This window comes from Bos indicus, chromosome 7, assembly GCF_029378745.1.
Source record: "Bos indicus isolate NIAB-ARS_2022 breed Sahiwal x Tharparkar chromosome 7, NIAB-ARS_B.indTharparkar_mat_pri_1.0, whole genome shotgun sequence".
Taxonomy (NCBI): domain Eukaryota; kingdom Metazoa; phylum Chordata; class Mammalia; order Artiodactyla; family Bovidae; genus Bos; species Bos indicus.
The window spans coordinates 60,424,009-60,444,548 of NC_091766.1; the positions used below are offsets into that span (position 1 = coordinate 60,424,009).

Here is a 20,540-nt window from a genome sequence, read left to right on the forward strand (position 1 = left end):
TTCACAGCTATGTACTAAGGACCCAAATGTGTGAAACATTGGTCCAGGTGCTGAGCGTAATAGACAGTGACACTTCACCAGTATCCCCTTCTGAAACCCAGGACCATGACCTCGGCAGGCCCTGTATACCCTGGGCTCCTCTACGCCCCACTTTCTGCCATTTTTCTGTTGAATTCTCTCTATAGCTGCAGTTCAGCACACTTTCAGACTAAGGTTTCTAAACATGTTGCAGGGAACTGGAAGTCCTATCCTTATATAAAATATGTTCAAGGTCACATAGCCCCATGAGAATCTGATGGAACCTATGGACCCTTTCCTAAGGGAGAAAACCCCCACAAATCACAATGTTGCAAATAATTTCAGGACCTCAAGTGCACCCAGAGCCACAGATTGCCTAGGAATTCACAAACCTCAGACTGAGAACTTCTGGCTTAATGACTTGTTCTATGTGGTTAGGAACCAGAATCAATGGGAAGGAGACACATGAAGACAGTTTGGTTTCAATATAAAGAACTTTCTAAGAGTCAGAACTAGAGTCTGAAGCAGGTTGACTTGACTGTCCAACTTGTCCTGCTCAATTGTTTTCTATAGCATATAACTTTTTAACAGATTACTTATTGTATTTATATTGTTCTCTCTCTCACACACATACATATAAACACACAATTATAAGTTCAATAGGGCAAAGATCTTTCCCTGTTTTGTTCACTAATATATCTCAAGGGCATAGAACACGGCCTGGTACCTAACAAGCACTCAATATTTACTGAATGAATGAATAAAGAGAATCACCATTACCAGAAAACCCTCCAGTGCAACCTCTTTCAGGGCAAACAATGGAACTAATTTTTAAACCTATTAAGATGCAACACACCTCCTGACACAAGCAAACTCCTAACACAGGTTTGTTGGCTTAAACTGAATAAGCAGCAAAATCCTAGCAAGGTCTTGTGATCAGTGTAAAGCCCTGTGTTGATTCTTGGTTACAAGTCAGAAAACTTACCGGCTTAGAAATGAAAAGAAAAACATAACTGGAAACTTAAGTGATCAGGTATAGCAAAGTCCAGGAACTTAAATGATGTCACCAGGAAGCATATTCTAATTCTTGCTTCTCCCTTTCCCTACTTTGGTTTCATTCTCTGTCCCTCATGGTAGTATAAAGGCTTCACAACTCTAGCCCTCACACAGTCCATGCAACCACTCCAGAAGAGAGGCTCCTCTTCCCAATGGGCCCCATAAGCACCTTAGGATTCACTTTAACCACTGTGACCAGAAAATGAGATACAATTATGGAACAGGTCTAAGTTATATGCCAATCTCCTGAACTGGAAGTGAGGTCAACCCCATTCAATCTATAGGGAAAGAGAGGGGAATGGGGAAATGGATAGTGGGCAGATAAAGATCACAAAACCCAGCACAGAGCTAGAACTGCAGGTCCCAAGTCCATTCCTTAACCAGAAGTAAGGCTAGAAAGGCCCTCTGGGAAGGCACGTTACGGCCTGTGGGGCTGCCAAACTCCCTGATGTTTCTGGCCAGGCTCAGCTATTTCTCATAGATGTCTTTGGACACAGGGGCAAAGTTAAAGGCTCTTGAAGAGGCTCTGGCCACCCTCGAAGCTCAGTGTCGGGCAAAGGAGGAGCACCGGATCGACCTGGAGCTGCGGCTGGTGACTGTGAAGGAGCGCTTGCAGCAGTCCCTGGCAGGGGGCCCAGCCCTGGGGCTCTCCGTCAACAGCAAGAACAAGAGTGGGGTGAGCTGCTCCTTAATCCCCTCACGTGCTACAGGCTTTCGTGATCGTTCTTTGAGGGGTAGGAGCTATCCTTATTTACAAATGAGAAAGCTAAAACCCTGAGAGGGAACATGTCATAAGTGGTACACCTATGAAGGGGACTCTTTGGAGCAAGTTCTCCGGCCTGTGTTCTCTCCACTGAAGCACCATTATTTGACTTTTTATCCTGAATGTAATCTTAGAAGTGGCCTTGGGGTTACTGATAATATACTATATTGAATAAGAAACTTGTATTGATAAATTACCACAGGCTAGTGCAGCATCTTAACCTGTACGATTTCACACAATCTTCATAGCAATCCAATGAGGCAATATTGTGTATTCACCCTATCTGACAGACAAGGAAACTAAGGTTCAGATGTCAAAGTACATGCTCAAGGTCACTCAGCTAAATGGGAGTTCAGTTCAGTTGCTCAGTCGTGTCCCACTCTTTGCGACCCCATGAATCGCAGCACGCCAGGCCTCCCTGTCCATCACAAACTCCCGGAGTTCACTCAGACGCATGTCCATCAAGTCAGTGATGCCACCCAGCCATCTCATCCTCTGTCGTCCCCTTCTCCTCCTGCCCCCAATCCCTCCCAGCATCAGAGTCTTTTCCAATGAGTCAACTCTTTGCATGAGGTGGCCAAAGGACTGGAGTTTCAGCTTCAGCATCATTCCTTCCAAAGAAATCCCAGGGCTGATCTCCTTCAGAATGGACTGGTTGTATCTCCTTGCTGTCCAAGGGACTCTCAAGAGTCTTCTCCAACACCACAGTTCAAAAGCATCAATTCTTCGGCGCTCAGCCTTCTTCACAGTCCAACTCTCACATCCATACATGACCACAGGAAAAACCATAGCCTTGACTAGATGGACCTTTGTTGGCAAAGTAATGTCTCTGCTTTTGAATATGCTATATAGGATGGACATAACTTTCCTTCCAAGGAGTAAGTGTCTTATAATTTCATGGCTGCAGTCACCATCTGCAGTGATTTTGGAGCCCCAAAAAATAAAGTCTGACACTGTTTCCACTGTTTCCCCATCTATTTCCCATGAAGTGATGGGACCGGATGCCATGATCTTAGTTTTCTGAATGTTGAGCTTTAAGCCAACTTTTTCACTCTCTTCTTTCACTTTCATCAAGAGGCTTTTGAGTTCCTCTTCACTTTCTGCCATAAGGGTGGTGTCTTCTGCATATCTGAGGTTATTGATATTTCTCCCGGCAATCTTGATTCCAGCTTGTGCTTCTTCCAGCCCAGCGCTTCTCATGATGTACTCTGCATAGAAGTTAAATAAGCAGGGTGACAATATACAACCTTGACGTACTCCTTTTCCTATTTGGAACCAGTCTGTTGTTCCATGTCCAGTTCTCACTGTTGCTTCCTGACTTGCATACAGATTTTTCAAGAGGCAGGTCAGGTGGTCTGGTATTCCCATCTCTTTCAGAATTTTCCAGTTTATTGTGATCCACACAGTCAAGGCTTTGGCATAGTCAATAAAGCAGAAATAGATGTTTTTCTGGAACTCTCTTGCTTTTTCCATGATCCAGCGGATGTTGGCAATTTGATCTATGGTTCCTCTGCCTTTTCTAAAACAAGCTTGAACATCAGGAAGTTCACGATTCACATATTGCTGAAGCCTGGCTTGGAGAATTTTGAGCATTACTTTACTAGCATGTGAGATGAGTGCAATTGTGTGGTAGTTTGAGCATTCTTTACAGGATCCCAAACCCAGGAAGTCTGACTCCAGAGGCTTGCTTTAGCCATTGGTACAGGCCCCCTCCTGGGATCCCCTGTGTACCAGGCCCTATCCTCAGGGCTTTGCATCCATTGCCTCTAATGCTCCCAGCAACCCTCATGCTGAATGGGATTTCTTCAGGGCCCTCAGTCTGTATCGGTGTCTCAACCCCAGCACGACTACTAGTAATTTTGTATAGGCCCTGTCATGTGCATGTAGGATGTTTAGTAGCATCCCCAGCCTCTACCCATGTGATGCCAGGAGTTCCATGCCCAGTTATGGCAACCAAAAATGTCTCCAGAAATTGCCAAACATCCCCAGGAAGGACAAAACTGTCCCCATTTGGGAACCACTGGTCTAAATTACCAACAGTCCCATCTGTTATTCTGCTTCATGGCACTTAGCCACAGTTTGTATGTACATATATACATCTGAAAAATAGTAGAAGTGCAATAAATGCTTGTCAAATTAATAAATGTTTATACCTGCTTTTAGACAAGGAAACAGTATTCCTATTGTCATCCAAGGTCAGGCCACACCTCATGACTCAGAAGCCAGAGCAGTTTCTTCTACTCCTACACTTCCTCTCCATGGGGTCATTTCCAACCTCATTTACAGAAAAGCTCAGAGGGACAAAACAATTTCCGAGAATCACAGAGGACTGGTGGAGGAGTAGAAGTGGTTCCCTCATCCCAGATGCTTCCTCCCACCAGCAAGCCCTGACATTCACATTCCACAGAGCTTTTCCCTCCACTTTTGATCCTTATGATGGCCTTTGGACAAAGTTTTCTCTAAATTCCCTACAGGCTTAACTATTGGTATGTTACATTCAAGGAACTACATCCAGCAAGATACTAAGCAATCACCTGAAAATTTTAAGGAATAAAGGCAGTGTAAAAAACGTGAAGGAATGCAGAAGAGAGGTTAAGAGACAGGACTGTGGGATTTAAATCCCAGCTGTCTCACTCACCAGCTTTATGGCCTTGAGCAGTGACTTTACCTTCTCATTTTCCTTATCTGTAAAATGTAACAATATAATAAGCATCTGCTTGAAATACTGAAAAAGCTAAATGAACTATGACAATTTATGCAATGTCTGGTGCACAGTGAGGATTCAGATATTTTAACTTTAGTAATTTTAGTCATTTAATCATAAATTTATTCCAAGGCCCTCAGGTATTTTGCACCCCTTACCCTGTTTGATGCTGACATATTTGGACAATGTCTTCTACTGGCATTCTTTGAAGGGCAGGCTGTGTGAGTACTACACTTCACCAGTGTAACTATGTCTTGTCATCAACAGGAAACTGCAAATAAACCCCAGAACAATGTCCCAGAGCAACCTCTCCCTGTCAATTGTGTTTCCGAGTTACGGAAGAGGAGCCCATCCATCATAAACTCCAATCAAGGAAGGGTGCTACAAAAAGCCAAGGTACCATGACACTTTGGCTAATCAAAATTCAGAGACCCGGAAGCTTCCTTTCTATAGAACCTCACCAAGAATAAAAAAAACCAGCTAGTGAGAAAGACAGAGATTTGCCAATATATCCATGCAGTAAAACTCAAACTCTGCTCAGAAAGCAAGACCCTCAAATCTCCTTTGGAAGCTATTTACTCTCTTAATACATAATTCTACCAAGCTTTGGTTTCTGAACCTACAGTATGTCTTGAGACAAGAAAGGCCCTGTTTAATAGGTGAGGAAACTGAGTAAAGGGACTTGCCCAGGGTTACGCAGGGCATCACCGAGAAAGCTGGGATGCAAACCCATCTCTTCCAGCTCCCAGTCAACAGCTCACTCCATGAGATTGGAGTGAAACTTGGGGCCAGCTGTGTTCCAGAACTTTTTGAATTTTAGAAAGGTAATGTGGTGCATATACTATATATGATGAAAAACCCCAAGTTCTCAGGAGGTACTCTGTAAGCAAACATGTTGATAATTCTATAGCAAGACACAAACATTCACAGCACATTAAATAAACAGACTTCAAACAGGCCAGGCCACTGAATCTGTGCCAAAACACTTGAAAAAGATTCTGGTCTCAGAGCTGTCTGGTTTCAAAATTGAAGATAAGAAAGTGTGGACCTGAAAACAAATACCTGAGCATTAGGACAGGAGATAAGAGAAGTAACCAGCCCAAGGCCAGACCGCCTAGACAAGACATCAGCAAACTTTTTCGGGAAAGGGCCAGACAGTAAATATTTGATGCTCTGTGGACCACACGGTCTCTTTCACAACCACTCACCTCTGCCATCATAGTAGGAAAGTAGTCATAGACAATATGTAAAGAAGTGGCTGACATGTCAGTGACCAATAAAACTTTGTTTATGGACACAACTTTGAATATCACATAAATTTCAGGTGTCATGAAAAAAAATTTTTTTGAAATATTAAAATCTGAATACCATTCTTAGCTGATGGGTCATACAAAAATATGTAGTGAGCCAGATTTGATCCATGAGCCAGAGTTTGCTTCTCCTTGATCCTTATGGGCCACTGGATGAACTCTGGATTTTATTCTAACATAATGGAAAGTCATTGGCAAATCTGGACCAAGGAATTCTGGGGTATGAATTACATTTTTAAAAGACCATTCTGGCTACTATGTTGAAAATGGATGGGGGGATAGAGAGATCAGTTAGGAGAATTCTGACGAGAGATTAGAAAAGTTTAGTGGAGGTGATAGGAAGTAGCTGGTTTTGGAGGTAGAGAAGGACTTGCTGCTGAGGATGTGGAGGATACGGAAAAGAAAGAAATCAAGGATGTTTTTACCTTCTTTTCATCCTGCAAGTTACATCTGAATATTCAACAAACCGATTTTTTTTTCCTGTTTTTCTGTTATTCAGGAATGGGAAATGAAGAAGACCTAGAAAAAAGATGAGGATTTCATCCAAAGGAAATAACACCTTGTCCATCCAAGGCGAAGCCTTTTCACAAGGAGACATCAGAAGACTGGAAGTAGCCCAAACTCTCTGGCCATCCCAAAGACCTTTATTGTCTGCATGATTATAGGGTATATGGGAAGAAAAGAAGTAGAAAAGGGAAATAGAGGGCATCTTTATAACTTTACAGAGGGTGGAAATGGGGGCGGAGGGAGACAGAAATCTCTACAGTTGTAAGGTTTTGTTGAATGTCTTTGCCTTCCTCTCTGAAGAAGAAAAATGAAAGCACATGTGAATAAGCCATTCCATCCCCTTCTCAGCATCCCATTCCCAGTCCATAGGAAAAAGGAAGGTCTTGAGGCATCAGTGGTGCAGTACAGAGAGATGGGACTTGATCATCTGACAACACCTGTGCCAAATGGATTCACACTGGGCTTTACTGACAATCTCTAGGCAAAACAGGCTGAAAAATCAATACCATTATCCCTATTCGCATGAAGTGAACAAAAACTACAGAGATTATGCAAATTCTACAATCATTCCTCATGACACAGATTCTAGAATGCCAGATTTGAGTGTTTTCAAATCAGAGATCTGGCACAGAGGAGTTTAGCAGGCCAAGAAGTTCAGCAGCTGACATATTTTAAGCTCACAGTGCTACTCAGAAGCACAGGTTTCTAATGTCCACAGAATGTTGCAGGCACTGTAAGGTGGGATCATTTGCTATCAATGAAGTTCCCTACATAATGTATACGGCACTCAGGCTCTGGGAGCTATGATTACTATGATCAGATATCCAGGTGATACTCTTTATGTCTTTAACCTTACTTCGCACTTGGAGACCCACCATCCACCCTTTCAACCCTACTATCAAGTAAACCTATCACAGAAAACCAAGAGGATGGTGGCTCATTTATGCCACAGGGGTGCTAAACCGTTTATAAACATTTGATATGTTTATAGAAGAGCAGGGACCTCAAGTCCCAGGCAGTCTTCTAACTGTGCCATTCATTACTTTATCAACAGTGTAGGCCCATTACAGGCCTTCACCACCTTTCCCTCCAATAAAGATAAAAATCATTTAAATGCAAAAGCTCAAAGGTTAACTCAAGGGGAAAGAAAGGAAATCCTAGAGAAGCCTCTGGACACTCTGGGCTGCACACACTTTACTTACCTAAGGCTTTACACACTTGAGCCTCACCCAAACTGTATCACCCTCTGAGGGAGCAGCAGACCAAAGCAAGTAAAATAACCTGATCAAAAGCACCCAGCTGTCAGTGGCAGAATATGAGGCTTAGGGCTGATAAGCCTGGATCCAGACAAGGCTGCTTGAGCTCCGCCTCTGCCATTTACCAGCTGTGACTTTGACCTCTGATTGTTTTACCTGTGAAAACCATGTTAACAATGTTACTCTTCTCCCAAGACTACTGGGGGGATTCAATGAGATAACACACAGGAAGCATCTTGCACACTGTCCAAGAAATAGGAAAGGTTCAGCCATAGTGGTTATTAGCTAGATAAGAAACACCTGACTCAAATTTTGCGTCCTTTCCACTAAAGAAATGACTTTCACATGGTTTTAACAACCATTAAAGGCTAAAAGGTAACCAATCCATAATTGACATCTTTCATCCAAATTCCACCTGAGTGTCTTCAATGACAATGGAGCTCACATAAACTGCACTGCCAATGTTCTTCCTTAAAATATAGATCCTGGAATGGCACCCAGCAATTCAACTGTGTATGTGATGTGTGTCACATTCTTTCCTACAGTTATTTTTAGTTATTTTGAGTGCCTTTTCCCACCAATAGATCTTGGCTCTTTGAAGGGGTTACCCTACAAAATTAATAATTAACATTTACTGAGCACTCACCATGCATCAGGCACTGTTAGCGATGACTGGCTTACAAGACATACAACCCGTGCAGTCACAGAGGGCCCCATGCCTAGCAGGGCTCTGTGCTTGGTTTATTGCTCTGTTACCCACTCAGTAATCTTGAGCAAAGGGCTCCACACTTTACTTTTGCCTTTTATGTAGCCAAAGCTGATGCTAATTACTTCTCTAGGTATTTTCCCTTTAATCTTCACCAAAACCCTGTGAGATAGGTTCTGTTATCCCAGTTTCACAGTTCAGGAAATGGAAGCCCAGAAAAGTTAGGTAATTTATTCAAGTCCACATTTAAGAAGTGGTGGAGTCAGCATTTGAATACATGGAGTCTGACCCTAGAATCCCCCTCCTCTTGGTTCCAAGGTTCTACTTCACTCATGTCCTCCCTCCTTCACAGTGCAGCATTCAGAAGCACACAAGCACCTAATGAGTGGATGCAGCACACCTGGTGTAACTTAGCTACCAGACGCTTTAACAAAATGGCTACAGCGTGGATGCCACTTCTGGTCTGGTTGTTTTTTCAAAGGGTAGGGCCATGGTTCTAAGGTGGACTTGAAGCTCCATCCTCCCCAGTATTGCAAAGCGTTTAGATTATCAGATTTCTAGTATCATTGTATCCTCAGTGGGGGTCCTTGAGCAGGTTCACCAACCTCTCTGAGCCTGTTTTCTCCTATGTAAGAGAATCATGATCACTCCTTAACCCATGTTTTCCTAAGGTCAAAAGGAAACAGAAGGTTGCTGATTATAACACATTTGAGCCAGGCCTTGGATAGAATATAAGGAGACTCCAGTTTTCTCTTTATGAAACTCACAAACAAGCAGAGAAAAACTATGACTCAAATAGCTACAGTACGAACGAGCCACGCTAAGGTGAAGATTCAGAAGAAGGCACACTCCTCCTTCCTTAAAAAACTTTTTTGACGTTAAGGATTATCCAGTAACTAGTCTGGCAACTCCAAGTATCCACAACTCACAACCTGTCAATTTTCCATACTAAATCTCTCTAAAATTCATCCATTTCTTCCCATCTCCACTGACACCATCCAACTTCATTAATTCATTTAACAAATACTAGAACATCTACCGGAGAAGGAAATAGCAACCCACTCCAGTATTCTTGCCTAGAGAATCCTGTGGACAAAGGGGCCTGGTGGGCTGCTGTCAACAGGGTCGCAGAGAGTCAGACACGACTGAAGCAACTTGGCATGCATGCATTGGAGAAGGAAATGGCAACCCACTCCAGTATTCTTGCCTGGAGAATCCCAAGGTCAGAGGAGCCTGGTGGGGTCACACAGAGTGAGATACGACTGAAGTGACTTAGGAGCAGCAGTACATGCTGCTGCTAAGTCACTTCAGTCGTATCTCACTCTGTGCGACCCCATAGACGGGAGCCCACCAGGCTCCCCTGCCCCTGTACTAGATGTCAGAAATCACAGCTGTGAACAAGGCAGACACTCTCATGAAGCTTACACTAAAAACAAAAACAAACTGCTGGATATACCTAAAATAGTAGTTATTTTAGATAAGGTGGTTACAAACGTCTCTCTGGTGAGGTAATCCCAGAACAGGACACACCCCTTCCCTGCATGGACCCGTCCAACAGCTCGTTTCCCCACTTCTTAGACCCAATCTCCTCCACACTACGGTCAGTGGCCCCTTAAACTCGTAATGGCACTGTAACATTCAAGTTCTTTAGACAAAAAGATTTTGAACAACTACACTAGGGCACTGTTCCACTGTTTATTAAATATGAACAGACCAAAAAGAAAAAATAAAATCTCTGCCCTAATGGAGTGTACCCATTAGTGAGGAGAAATTAAAAAATACACATTTCGAATCACAGTAAGTCGAGGGGGGAGGGGGAACTGACGAAAAAGACTTTGCAGATGCTGTTTCTTTCTACCTGAACCATTTGCCTTCTCTTTTCATTTACTCGTTACTCCGCTTTCAGTTCAAACGTTATTTCCCCTGGGAAAACGCCCCACACTAGGTCATATCGTATTCTAGGGTTCCGCAACGCCAAGCCCCTCGCATTTAAATAAGGGTCATATTTTGACCTCATATGGTGTTTGCACCTTGTGTAAAACCTCATGTAAGCTCCTTGAGGGCACAGGTGTTGCTCCCTGTGGTCGCCGCGTATTCCGCGCCTAGCACTGAACCTACTCCCTTGCCACAGGAAACCAACCTACCCGCGGAACACGCCAGGGACCGGAAGAGTTGCGTTGCTTAAAGACCGGGTAGGGAACTGCACAGGAGCAACCAACAAGTGGCGTTCCCATCCGGGGCCCTAAGAGAAAAAAGCCCGCGAAGGCTGCTGGGAAGCGTGGTTTTTGAAGCGAACGTAGCTCGTCATTTGGGGCAAGTGCGCATGCGCTGCTTCCGTAAGCCGAGGTGGGAACATGGCCGCCAGGCTCCTGTGGGCGGTCCGTCGGCGGATACAGCCCCTGGCCGCCCATGCCGCGTCCGAGGGCAGGTAAGCGAGGCAGGTGGGGATTGGGAACTTGAGGACAATGAGGGACGAGCGATCTGAAGGGGCAGTTTAGGGCTGGAGGACGCGGGGACCTCTCTAGCCTCTCGGCTTCTACAACTGGGCGCTCACGGCCCCATCTTGCAGAGCGGGAAACTGAGGTTCACAGCCGCGCCTCCTTGTCTGGCCGACGTACGTTGGAAGATCCGAGGTCACGCCCTCGGAGGTGATAATTGTTCTTCCGACTGAACTGGGGACGTGCCTTTCCCGCCCCTTTCTCCAGCTTTGGCGCTTACAGGTGACTGGCTTCTTTCCTAGCACCCTGTATGAACATAATGGGGAACCAATATCTGAGCTTCACTTTTCCTGTAAGTAAAAGGAGGGCGTTGGACTTTGCCAGACGGCCCTTCCACCTGCCTTCAGGAGTTTAAGTTCTGGTTGCTGCTTTTATCATTGCAGCAGCTTTTTTTGATCACTTATCTTGCCGATTGCAGAACTATGGGTAGTTCTTTTTATTCTCCCGTTTAATTGGGGGAAACTGTGGTTTAGAAATTTTGAGTAATGTCTCCAAACTTAAATACCCATGAAGTGGTGGAATTCAGACTGAAAACCAGTCAGGGCTGTAGAATCGGCCCTTTTAATTAGTGACCAATGTTCGTTATTCTCAGGGACGATTCCCTGTTGACAGTTTCTTTACCAGAAAAAATGAAAATTGCTGAGTAGGGGGATGGGTAAGGTTGGATCTCTGAAAAGTAAATTACGGTGAAATCCAAAAATTTTGCATAACTATTTGTCCCCTTTTTACCATAACACACCTGACCCAGCACTAGGATGAGAGGTTGAATTCTGGGTTTCAAGCTTTTTTCCCCTAATCTTTTTGGCAGTTTTTGGTGTAGGGAAGTGATCGGGAGCAAAATGGTTCCTTCTAATAAAATTTTTCCCCACTCCAGTTCTGAAAGAGTAGCAATTGAATGAATCCACCACACCTTCCCTCTTTCTCATGATTTGGGCCCTAGCCATGTTCCCTTAAACTGGCCCTGAGGATATTTTGACCTATTTTTAATTGGATAAATGTTGTTTTTTAGGACTTTAGGAGGAAGGATCTATTTCACCCTGTTTGATGACCACATTTTCTGAACTAAAAATTGGTAATCATGTATAATTTGACATAAGATTGTAATAACTGAATTCAGGACTAGCATGAAAGATAAAAAGTAATCTTGACCACACACTTAAACTGATGGTTCCTTCTTCCCTTTCTTGAACTAAACTCCTTTACCCCTACTAAGCGTTCATTTAGATTTCACCTTAGTGGCCACTCTTCAGTATATGCCAGTTTATATAAATAAACTATTTGTTTTTAAGACCTTTTGCACCCACAGATTTTCTTGATGGTTTTACTTCAAGTTAAATTATGAGGACCCAGGAGGTGTAATGGAAACTTCCTTGAACAGGGGGTTCAAAACTGCTGCAATCCAAAATCTACAAACCCCTATTCTAAAATGTTTATGTAAACTGAACTACATATCTATATGATCTATTTCATTCACCTGTTCACAGTCCACAACATATAGTAAATGTTTTGTAAGTTTTTGATTGATTTGATTTTACATGGTAATTTCCCAACTCATTTTCTCCTAATGCAAATTCTCTTCTATAAAAGCCTTTTACTTAGAGCTTGTAAAAGCATTACAAGCTTTTTTTTCTTGTATATCAAGAAAGCTTTAGAATTCTAGGCCTTACTCCAATTTGATAAGGTACCTTTACTGGGGTTAATTTTCCCCATTTATAAAATGAGAGACTGAACCTGAACTGTATGGCTTTTTGTTTTGAATTCTTGCTTCTGGCATTGTTCTGCTGGTTCTAGGTACTATAATTTGGTGTTCTCTTGCTGACTTTTGTATCCCCACTTCCAGCTATTTCTACTGCCTGATGCTCAGTATCCTGATTCAACAGTATACTAACAATGTGATCTTGAGCAAGGCATAAGCCTCTCTGAACTTTGGTTTTCTCATCTATAAAGTAGGAATGATAATAGTATTTATCTCACATATTGTGAGATGAAAAGATGATTTAATAAAATCTTGTCAACTGTATCTGGCACTTCACAAGCACATTATAAGTGTTTGTGGTGTTATTGAAACTGAAAGCACTTTGGCTAGAGAGAGTCAATCTGGGAAGCATTCCAGTCTCTGAACTTTGTTGTAACTTTGGCTGTTTGTCATGGCTAGGGGATGGCTGCATCCTTTCAGCACTGCCACTCAGAGAACTGCTGGTGAAGACTGCAATTCTGAGGACCCCCCTGATGAACTGGGACCCTCTCTTGCAGAACGAGCCTTAAAGCTAAAAGCTGTTAAACTGGAGAAGGAAGTCCAAGATTTAACAGTAGGTAGATTTTATATTATCTGTTCATATCGTCTGAAATATATACCATATTTTCTATTATCTGTTTATGTTACCTGTAGTCACATCTCTCTGGCTTAAATATTCACATAAAGTTTTTTAAGTCAGTTTTTTAAACTGTTTCCTCTAATTAGCTCTTTACTCCCTCTTGTTAGATATACTGAGCAAAATAATCTGTAGTAGTTCAAAAACATTGCCGACTACGGATACTCATCTTTGTTCAGTTTCCTGGTGTGTCACAGTACTTAGATATCTGATATTCTGGTAGTTTCAACGGAGGTACAATCCCTGGCATGTAGTAGACACTCAATAAATATTTGTTGAATTAATGTGGTCATTTATCATTTTATTCTGCCAATCAGACTCTATCTGGCTTAATGTGCCAGTACTGTACTGACAGATTTTGAGAAATAGAGTAATTCCAAAGCAGGACCACCCAGAAAGGGCAATGAGGTTAGAAAGTATGTCTTACGAGAATAATGAAAGGAACCAGGGATTATAAGAATGAAAGAAAAAAACACTAAAGAGGCTAAATAATTGCCTTCAAATAGATGACATATGTTTTTTAATACATATTTATTGGCTGTGCTGGGTCTTAGTTGCAGCATGTGGGATCTAGTTCCCTGACCAGGAATCGAACCTGGGTCCCTTGCATTGGGAGCATGGAGTCTTAACCACTGAACCATCAAGGAAGTCCCAAGATGACATATTTTAAAAACTTACTCTTGGTTGTCCTAGAGTTTCAGTTCAACAAAAGAAAGTTGGAGGGTGGCAGTGTTGGGTGAAGACTTCAGAAAAAGCTTTTTCTGAAGATAATGAGCTTGAAAACAGTTGTTACGGATTCAAACTGCAGCCTAAATGACAGCCTATCAGAACTGTTGTAAACAGAGATTGCTTCTCTGGGAATTTGGAGTAGCTGATACAAGATTCCTATACAACTCCTAATGTTTTTGCTTGTTTGTTTTAATAAAAATCTATACCAAGGGTAAAATTTGTAAAATAAGCAAAAAGTTTCTTTTCTACCAATAAGCATTTGTTTTCTCATCATTTGACTTTGCTTCTGATGCTCAGGTGAGATACCAGAGAGCTGTAGCTGACAGTGAAAATATAAGAAGGCGAACCCAGAGATGTGTAGAAGATGCCAAGATATTTGGTGAGAGATTTATTAATAATAAAAATATTTTTTAGTTTAAGGGCACTTACTAGCAGTTCTGCACACTGAACTTAGCAAAAAATACATCTGGGTCCTTAACCAACCTATACTGTACCCTTCCTCTATTCCATAGGCTTTCTGCGCTGCTTATTGAGAATGTTGGAAAATGAACCATTTGCTGAAATAATGTTTGCCTTTATTTTCACCAGACTTTTGTTATTTTTCAAGCATGTACAGTTTTTCTAGTGCCTGTACAGGCAATTCTGTTTAACTCTTTAATGAACAAGTGAAGTGAATCATTAAGATGTTCAGAAAAGGATCCAAAGAAAATACTAAAATTTGCTTCATCTTAGCAAAACTGGTCTATATCCAGAATGTAATAATTAACTATTAATTACCAGACAACTTTCACAACTAGAGACAAAAATCATTTGTGTTACTGTCAGTGTTCTACAGCTTGCTCAGTTACAACTCAGAGGCTCTCAGACCACATGGAATCAGATAACCCTGATGGCTGTGCTAGATCAATCTGTTTTTTCACTGATGGCGTTGAATCATCTTCTTGGTTCATTTCAAAGTCTCTCAGAAATCTTTTCCTAAATGCACCACATCTTGTTCCAAATCTGTTCATGAAACTGTTAATTGAATAACAGAGATTCAAGGGTAAAAGGCAATCTGTGATGACTTGCTATACTCACAATTTAATATGGAGCATTATACTTTTACTGCACATAGAATGGAGTGCCCGAGGGGCCCTTGGATACTATTTAGTCCAGTCTCCTCTTACAGGCAAGCTAGAAAAAGTTATTTGATGTCAGATGTAGATATGAATCCACTGATCCCTGATCCCTAATCTATTTTTCTTTCCCTTGTATCACTCATACTCCTTCCTGTTCTCTGGATTTTATCTGCTATTCATACACGAGATTCACTCCATTCGTGTCCCATCCAACGCCGTTCCTTTGGCTTAGCCTTCTGATTCTCATTCAGTGCTTTAGATACCATGTTTCAAGACTCTGAATAAATACTAACCCTGAAATTGTATTCCTAAATAACTCAGTACTGACCCCCAAATGTGTTTCTGATATTTCATCCAAGTTTTAGTCGCATATTTCCAACTATCAGGGCTCAGCAAACTGCAGCCTTTCCATCCAGACAGTACATACCTGGGAAGTCTCTCCTCTGTCATTATCTCTCTTATTGGCTGTGTGTTTTGATACAGGGCCTTAAACTTGTCCCTGGGTTAAAACTAGATCAACAAAGTCCTTTGCCCCTCACCAGCTCCTACCAGGGCTTTTGTGTTACCACACAAAAATGATATTCCTTCATTTCTATTAAGAAAAATGAAGAATGATGCATTGAAAGTAATGAGATTTCTCAACAACTGAGTTCACTTTTATAAAGTTTATGTGACTCTAAAAAAATTAGACAAGCTTGGTGGCCTGTCTCCAGCGGACAGAACAGAGTGATTTCCTCACAAACAATAAGATATAACTTTGTAGCAGGCATTTAGAGACTTACCTCATCTATGGAGTATATTTCTTTCCTGTTCCTGTTTAGCTAATCCTCAAGAATAAACCACTCCTTTACTCCTCCTTAGTACAGTCTTGTCAACTCCTCTTTTATTATTCCCCCATCAATGAACGTCTTCTTCCTATTGAGAATGCATGCCTTAGCACAAATGAGACAGGCAGGAATTTTCAAAATATATGTAAAGGTGAGTTGTTCAGTCACTCAGTCACTTCCGACTCTTTGCACCCCATGGACTGCAGCATACCAGGCCTCCCTGTCCTTCACCCCATAGATAAAACAAGCATATAAAACTAAGTCAAGTTTTTAAAAAGACACGTTTCTGAACCTTTTGTACATAGTCTTACCTAGTTCTTGGGTTCTAACGATCTTCCCCATCTCCTAAGTGGCTTCCTAGATGTATGTGTTTTAAGAGAAATGTTGGCTCATCAGTTTGGTTGCGAGGGTAATCACTGGTGATGATCCTCGAATCCCATGTGGCAGTCTTTGCATTTCCTGGGGTACCTAGTATACCAGCCACCTCTTTGAGCCTTCCCCAAACTCTGCTCTCAAGAACAGTGATTTCCTCACAAACAGTAAGTGTCTGGTTTCTCTGTAGGAATTCAGAGTTTCTGTAAGGATTTGGTGGAGGTCGCAGACATTTTGGAGAAGACTACAGAGTGTATTTCTGAAGAAACAGAGCCTGCGGACCAGAAGCTCACTCTGGAGAAGATCTTCCGAGGATTGTCACTTTTAGAAGCAAAGCTGAAAAGTGTGTTCGCCAAACACGGCCTGGAGAAGATGACACCCATCGGTGACAAATATGACCCTCATGAGCATGAACTCATTTGTCACGTGCCAGCTGGTGTTGGGGTGCAGCCTGGCACCGTGGCATTCGTAAGGCAAGATGGCTACAAGCTTCATGGCCGCACCATTAGACTTGCCCAGGTGGAAGTGGCAGTAGAGTCTCAGAGAAGACTATGAATGGGCCCAGAGGAACTGCATGTTCTCCCAGAGTGCAGTCACCTGTGATTCCTTTATTTATTAAACTAGGTTCGTATTGTACATGAGGTACTTCATGTGATCTGTTTTGGATTTAGTCATATTGGCTTTATTTCTGAGATACTCTTGATTTAATGTGACCTGTTTGGTCTCATCAGAAGTCTTGCCATTGGGCATTTGAACAATGTGACAAGTGTTCCTGTGGCCTTATCAAAATGTGTTGAAGAAAATTATTTTAAAATTGGTACTCTGATGACTTTCAATCCAAAATCTTTTTTAAAGGTGGAAATGAGTTGTATGTTTATGTGTTTTCAACTAAACGTTCATTTCTGGTCCCTATAACAGAAATTGAATACGATCTTGAATTTGGTGGGAAGAGGAGGTGGTAGGGATTGGTTTAACATTTGGGTACTGAAATTATAAAGCTTTATAGCTGTATGAATTTAAATCATTTGGATTGATTTTTATGCACATAGATTTTCAGAGCCTACTCTTTTCATTTTATTTTTCTTCTAACCGTCTTTTGTCCTTATAGTTTCTGCCAGGTGGACTTCATATTCACACTCATTTCCCTTTTCAAATCCCATTTACAAGGCTAAGGCCCCAGGAAAGACTTGGAAGACAGAGACTGGCAAGAAATCAAGATACCAGGTCCCTTGCAAGCAAGTCTGGCCAAAAAACCTTGTGCTTTCCTTACTGAGTTGTCTTCAAATTATTTTCAGCCTCCCTGGGTGTATAATCATTTCAGGGAAATTGAGGCAGCGCCAACAGCTAATGACCTAAACTGGTCTATGCAAGTAGTTTACCACAATTTCTCTTTCCACTGGCCCTTAAATCCTCTGCCACTTTGTCAGATTTATCTTGTGATCCATGATTAGATTATGTAGGGAGGCGGTCAGGACCAAAAAATGTTAGGTTCTTATGATTCCTCATTTGATTTAGTTATAATGGGCTTGGAGTTTTTGTTTTGGGGTTTTTTTTGGGGGGGTACTCACAATTCACTACCTCTCTTACATTAACTAGCTTTATATCCTAGTTTTTTTATCTGTCTTATGTCACATGTAAACATTTAGCTCCCCTTTTATGTACTGACCTCCTAGAGGTAATGAGCCTATGTGTATATTTTTTATTTCAGTCTTATAGATAGTGTTCTATAAAAAATTTATTCAGTAAATGAGTTAGTGAATGAATGATGTATATATCAATCGAACATTAGAAAGGAGGTCTTTATAGATATTTTAATGTTAGAAGTCGCCTTAATGATCTAATCTCACCCTTTCAGTTTCTTCAGACTATGTGTAAAAACAGTCTTTTTAGGACTGGACTCAAAAAAAACAAATCTCTAAAACTAGTAAACTAAATTTCAGTGAGAACTTAAGTAAGAAACAACTAGATATTAACTTCAGTGTTTAAGATTCAACAGTTCTATAATGAACATGCAAATATACCCCCAACAGACAATTAACTGTTGTTAGGTTTAGGTTTAAGTTACTTTCCCATAAAATAAATCCATTTCTTCTAGAATCTATGACCCCATTCTGTGGGGTGGTGAAACAGCCTCTTAGACATCATAGATAGTTCAGCACACGACACAGATGCATCCTCAAAACCATCCCCTAATGGGTACTACCACCTCCACCAGATTAGACACTTTAAAAAACAAATGCATACTTCTAAGATGCAAACAAGACTGGTGGTGAGATTTTAAAACCAGAACCTCTTGGCATTCCACTAAGTACATCCTGTAAATGTAATGAGCAGTCAGATTTCACAATGGGAATTTGTCTCTTCTCTTTTGCCTTCATTCCTTTGAGAATGACAAATAGTGACAATAAGAAAGTGAGGCAATTATGATTTTCCATTTGTTCTTGGATCACTAGCTATTCATTACAAATGAATTAGAATAACCATAATTTTAGGTGTGGAATGTTCTGATTACTTGAAGAGTTTTTCAGTATTCTTTGCAACCTCCTGTTTTAGCAAGTAGATTGAGAATAATTTTAGATTCTTCTATTATTCAGTAGTTTTGCAGAGTTAAAAGTATAAATTTAGAAGCTGGAGCTGTAACAGAATCTCAAAAAGTGGAAAGGCTTTCAGGAGCCAGCACAGCATAACAGAGCATATGCTTAGTAAGCATCAACTTGAACATAATTCCCAGCCTAGTCACTTCACTCTTCTGAGCCTGCTTCCATGTTTGTAAAATAGTTACAATTCTCAAACTATTACGAGGATTAAATGAAATGTGCAAATTGCCTATTACAGTAGGCCCTCGAATATTTATTTTTATTGCTTTTTATACACATTGTTTTTTGTTTGTTTTCATAGTTGCCTAAAGTCTAGGGGAAGGGGAAGACTGGTGCTTGACTATAAAAAAATAATTGTAAGTTAATCAGTCACAGTGAATTATTTTCCTTTCAACTTCTGTTTTTTGTGTGTGTCTGTTTAAACTATACTGAGGAAGTGTACATTTTTAGACTGGAGAAATAAGGTGGTCTCGGCTCTCTTATTTTCATCTTGATGGTAAAGTAAAAAGATACTGTTGGCATGTAGATGATATGTGTAAGGAAGCTTTGGCTTATGTGAAGAGGGACCTTGGTGTCTTAGTACTTAGATTTTATGAATCTTTGGTGGATTTTCCTTACCACTATAAAAGAATCATTCAGTTTGTACTGACATAAGTTACGTGGTGCTCTTTCATGGCAAAGGATTTAATAAATGAAGAAACATCCTTAAACACTAAAGCAAAATCAGAGAAGACAAAGGTGAAATATAATCTTCAGAAACGTTAATAAAACCTTAATTGAAATTACTGCGTTTCATGTATTTACTGTCTGCCAGAATCATACTGTGTATTGACATGGTCACTTCACTGATTGCTGACCGACCTGTTGACGCTCAGTGGAGGGAACTTGGGGTCTCACAGCTGCCCAGGCCAGTGGATGCAGTGCAGTCATTTTGCCTTGGTGTTGAAGTCTTGTCTGTTTTTTTACCTCCTTGACTTGCTTCCTTCTAATTTCTATGTATTTCTTCAATCTAGACTCCTATTTATTTCTGCCTTTCTGTCTGGCACTGCCTTATATTCTTGTGCCTGCTTCTTGGTTCTAATCATCTTACCTGCTTTAATCATTTTACTCGAACTGCAGAACTTCTGACCATCCTCTCAATCCAATTACTGGCATGTGGCTGCCTGCTTCCACGTGCTCTTCCCAACCTTTGCCTAGCCTTGTCTTTACCTCTGCTTCTCCACTGGCTTCCACATACCCAGCCTCCTGGCTAAGTGCCCCTCTTTGTAGCCAGCCTTTTCTGTAGTTTTGGCTTTGCATTTTCATCATTCTTCCCACCCTGGCTCCATAATCCATTGTTTCTCACAATCCCAGAGCTAGTTGGTAAGTATATCCTTACTCTTTTCCATTCTCAAATTCACTGGAGGTTTTAAAACAGCTTTGAAATCTCCTTGAATCTGAACCAGTAGATTATAGGGAGGTGACACTGCTGGTTTCTGACCCACACCTTCCTGTCTCTGGATGCTCACTCTTGATACCTGGCCATCAAACCAAAGAGCCAACTCAGGTAGCCAGTGGAGTAGAACCAAGGGCCATGGCTGAGCTTTTAGCTGACAGCCAGCACCAACCTGCCAGCCACCTTAGTGAGCCACTTTGAAAGTGGACTTTCCAGTCCCCAGTGGAACAGCCCCATCTGACATCACATGGAACAGATGACATCTCACTGAG

The 20,540-nt window shown here is 41.5% G+C and overlaps 2 protein-coding genes, 1 long non-coding RNA gene and 1 other non-coding gene across 7 annotated transcripts in view; 2 read left to right on the forward strand and 2 right to left on the reverse strand.

Moving 5' to 3' along the window:
- The window catches only part of AFAP1L1 (actin filament associated protein 1 like 1), a 76,244-nt gene extending 68,126 nt beyond the window's left edge, over positions 1-8,118 (forward strand). For both annotated transcript variants that reach the window (XM_019965205.2, XM_019965206.2), the window contains 3 exons: positions 1,572-1,750; positions 4,809-4,937; positions 6,351-8,118. In XM_019965205.2, coding sequence (XP_019820764.1) covers positions 1,572-1,750; positions 4,809-4,937; positions 6,351-6,374 — 332 coding nt within the window. In that variant the 3' untranslated portion in view covers positions 6,375-8,118. The remainder of the gene's footprint in view (positions 1-1,571; positions 1,751-4,808; positions 4,938-6,350) is intronic.
- LOC109562181 (uncharacterized) overlaps positions 1-10,610 on the reverse strand; it is a 115,552-nt gene extending 104,942 nt beyond the window's left edge. Inside the window, exon 1 of one of the 3 annotated variants that reach the window (XR_011567747.1) lies at positions 10,465-10,610. This is a non-coding gene — a long non-coding RNA (uncharacterized lncRNA). The other 2 variants (XR_011567746.1, XR_011567745.1) reach the window with 2 other exon arrangements.
- Positions 10,611-10,612: 2 nt separating this feature from the next.
- GRPEL2 (GrpE like 2, mitochondrial) lies at positions 10,613-19,618 on the forward strand. Its single transcript, XM_019965207.2, has 4 exons — positions 10,613-10,748; positions 12,974-13,127; positions 14,217-14,298; positions 16,427-19,618. Exons 1-4 carry the CDS (start codon positions 10,675-10,677, stop codon positions 16,789-16,791), a joined length of 675 nt encoding a protein of 224 aa, XP_019820766.1. The 5' UTR covers positions 10,613-10,674; the 3' UTR covers positions 16,792-19,618.
- TRNAW-CCA (transfer RNA tryptophan (anticodon CCA)) lies at positions 13,765-13,837 on the reverse strand. The gene has a single exon. It is a non-coding gene; the product is annotated as a tRNA-Trp (tRNA).
- Positions 19,619-20,540: the final 922 nt, after the last annotated feature.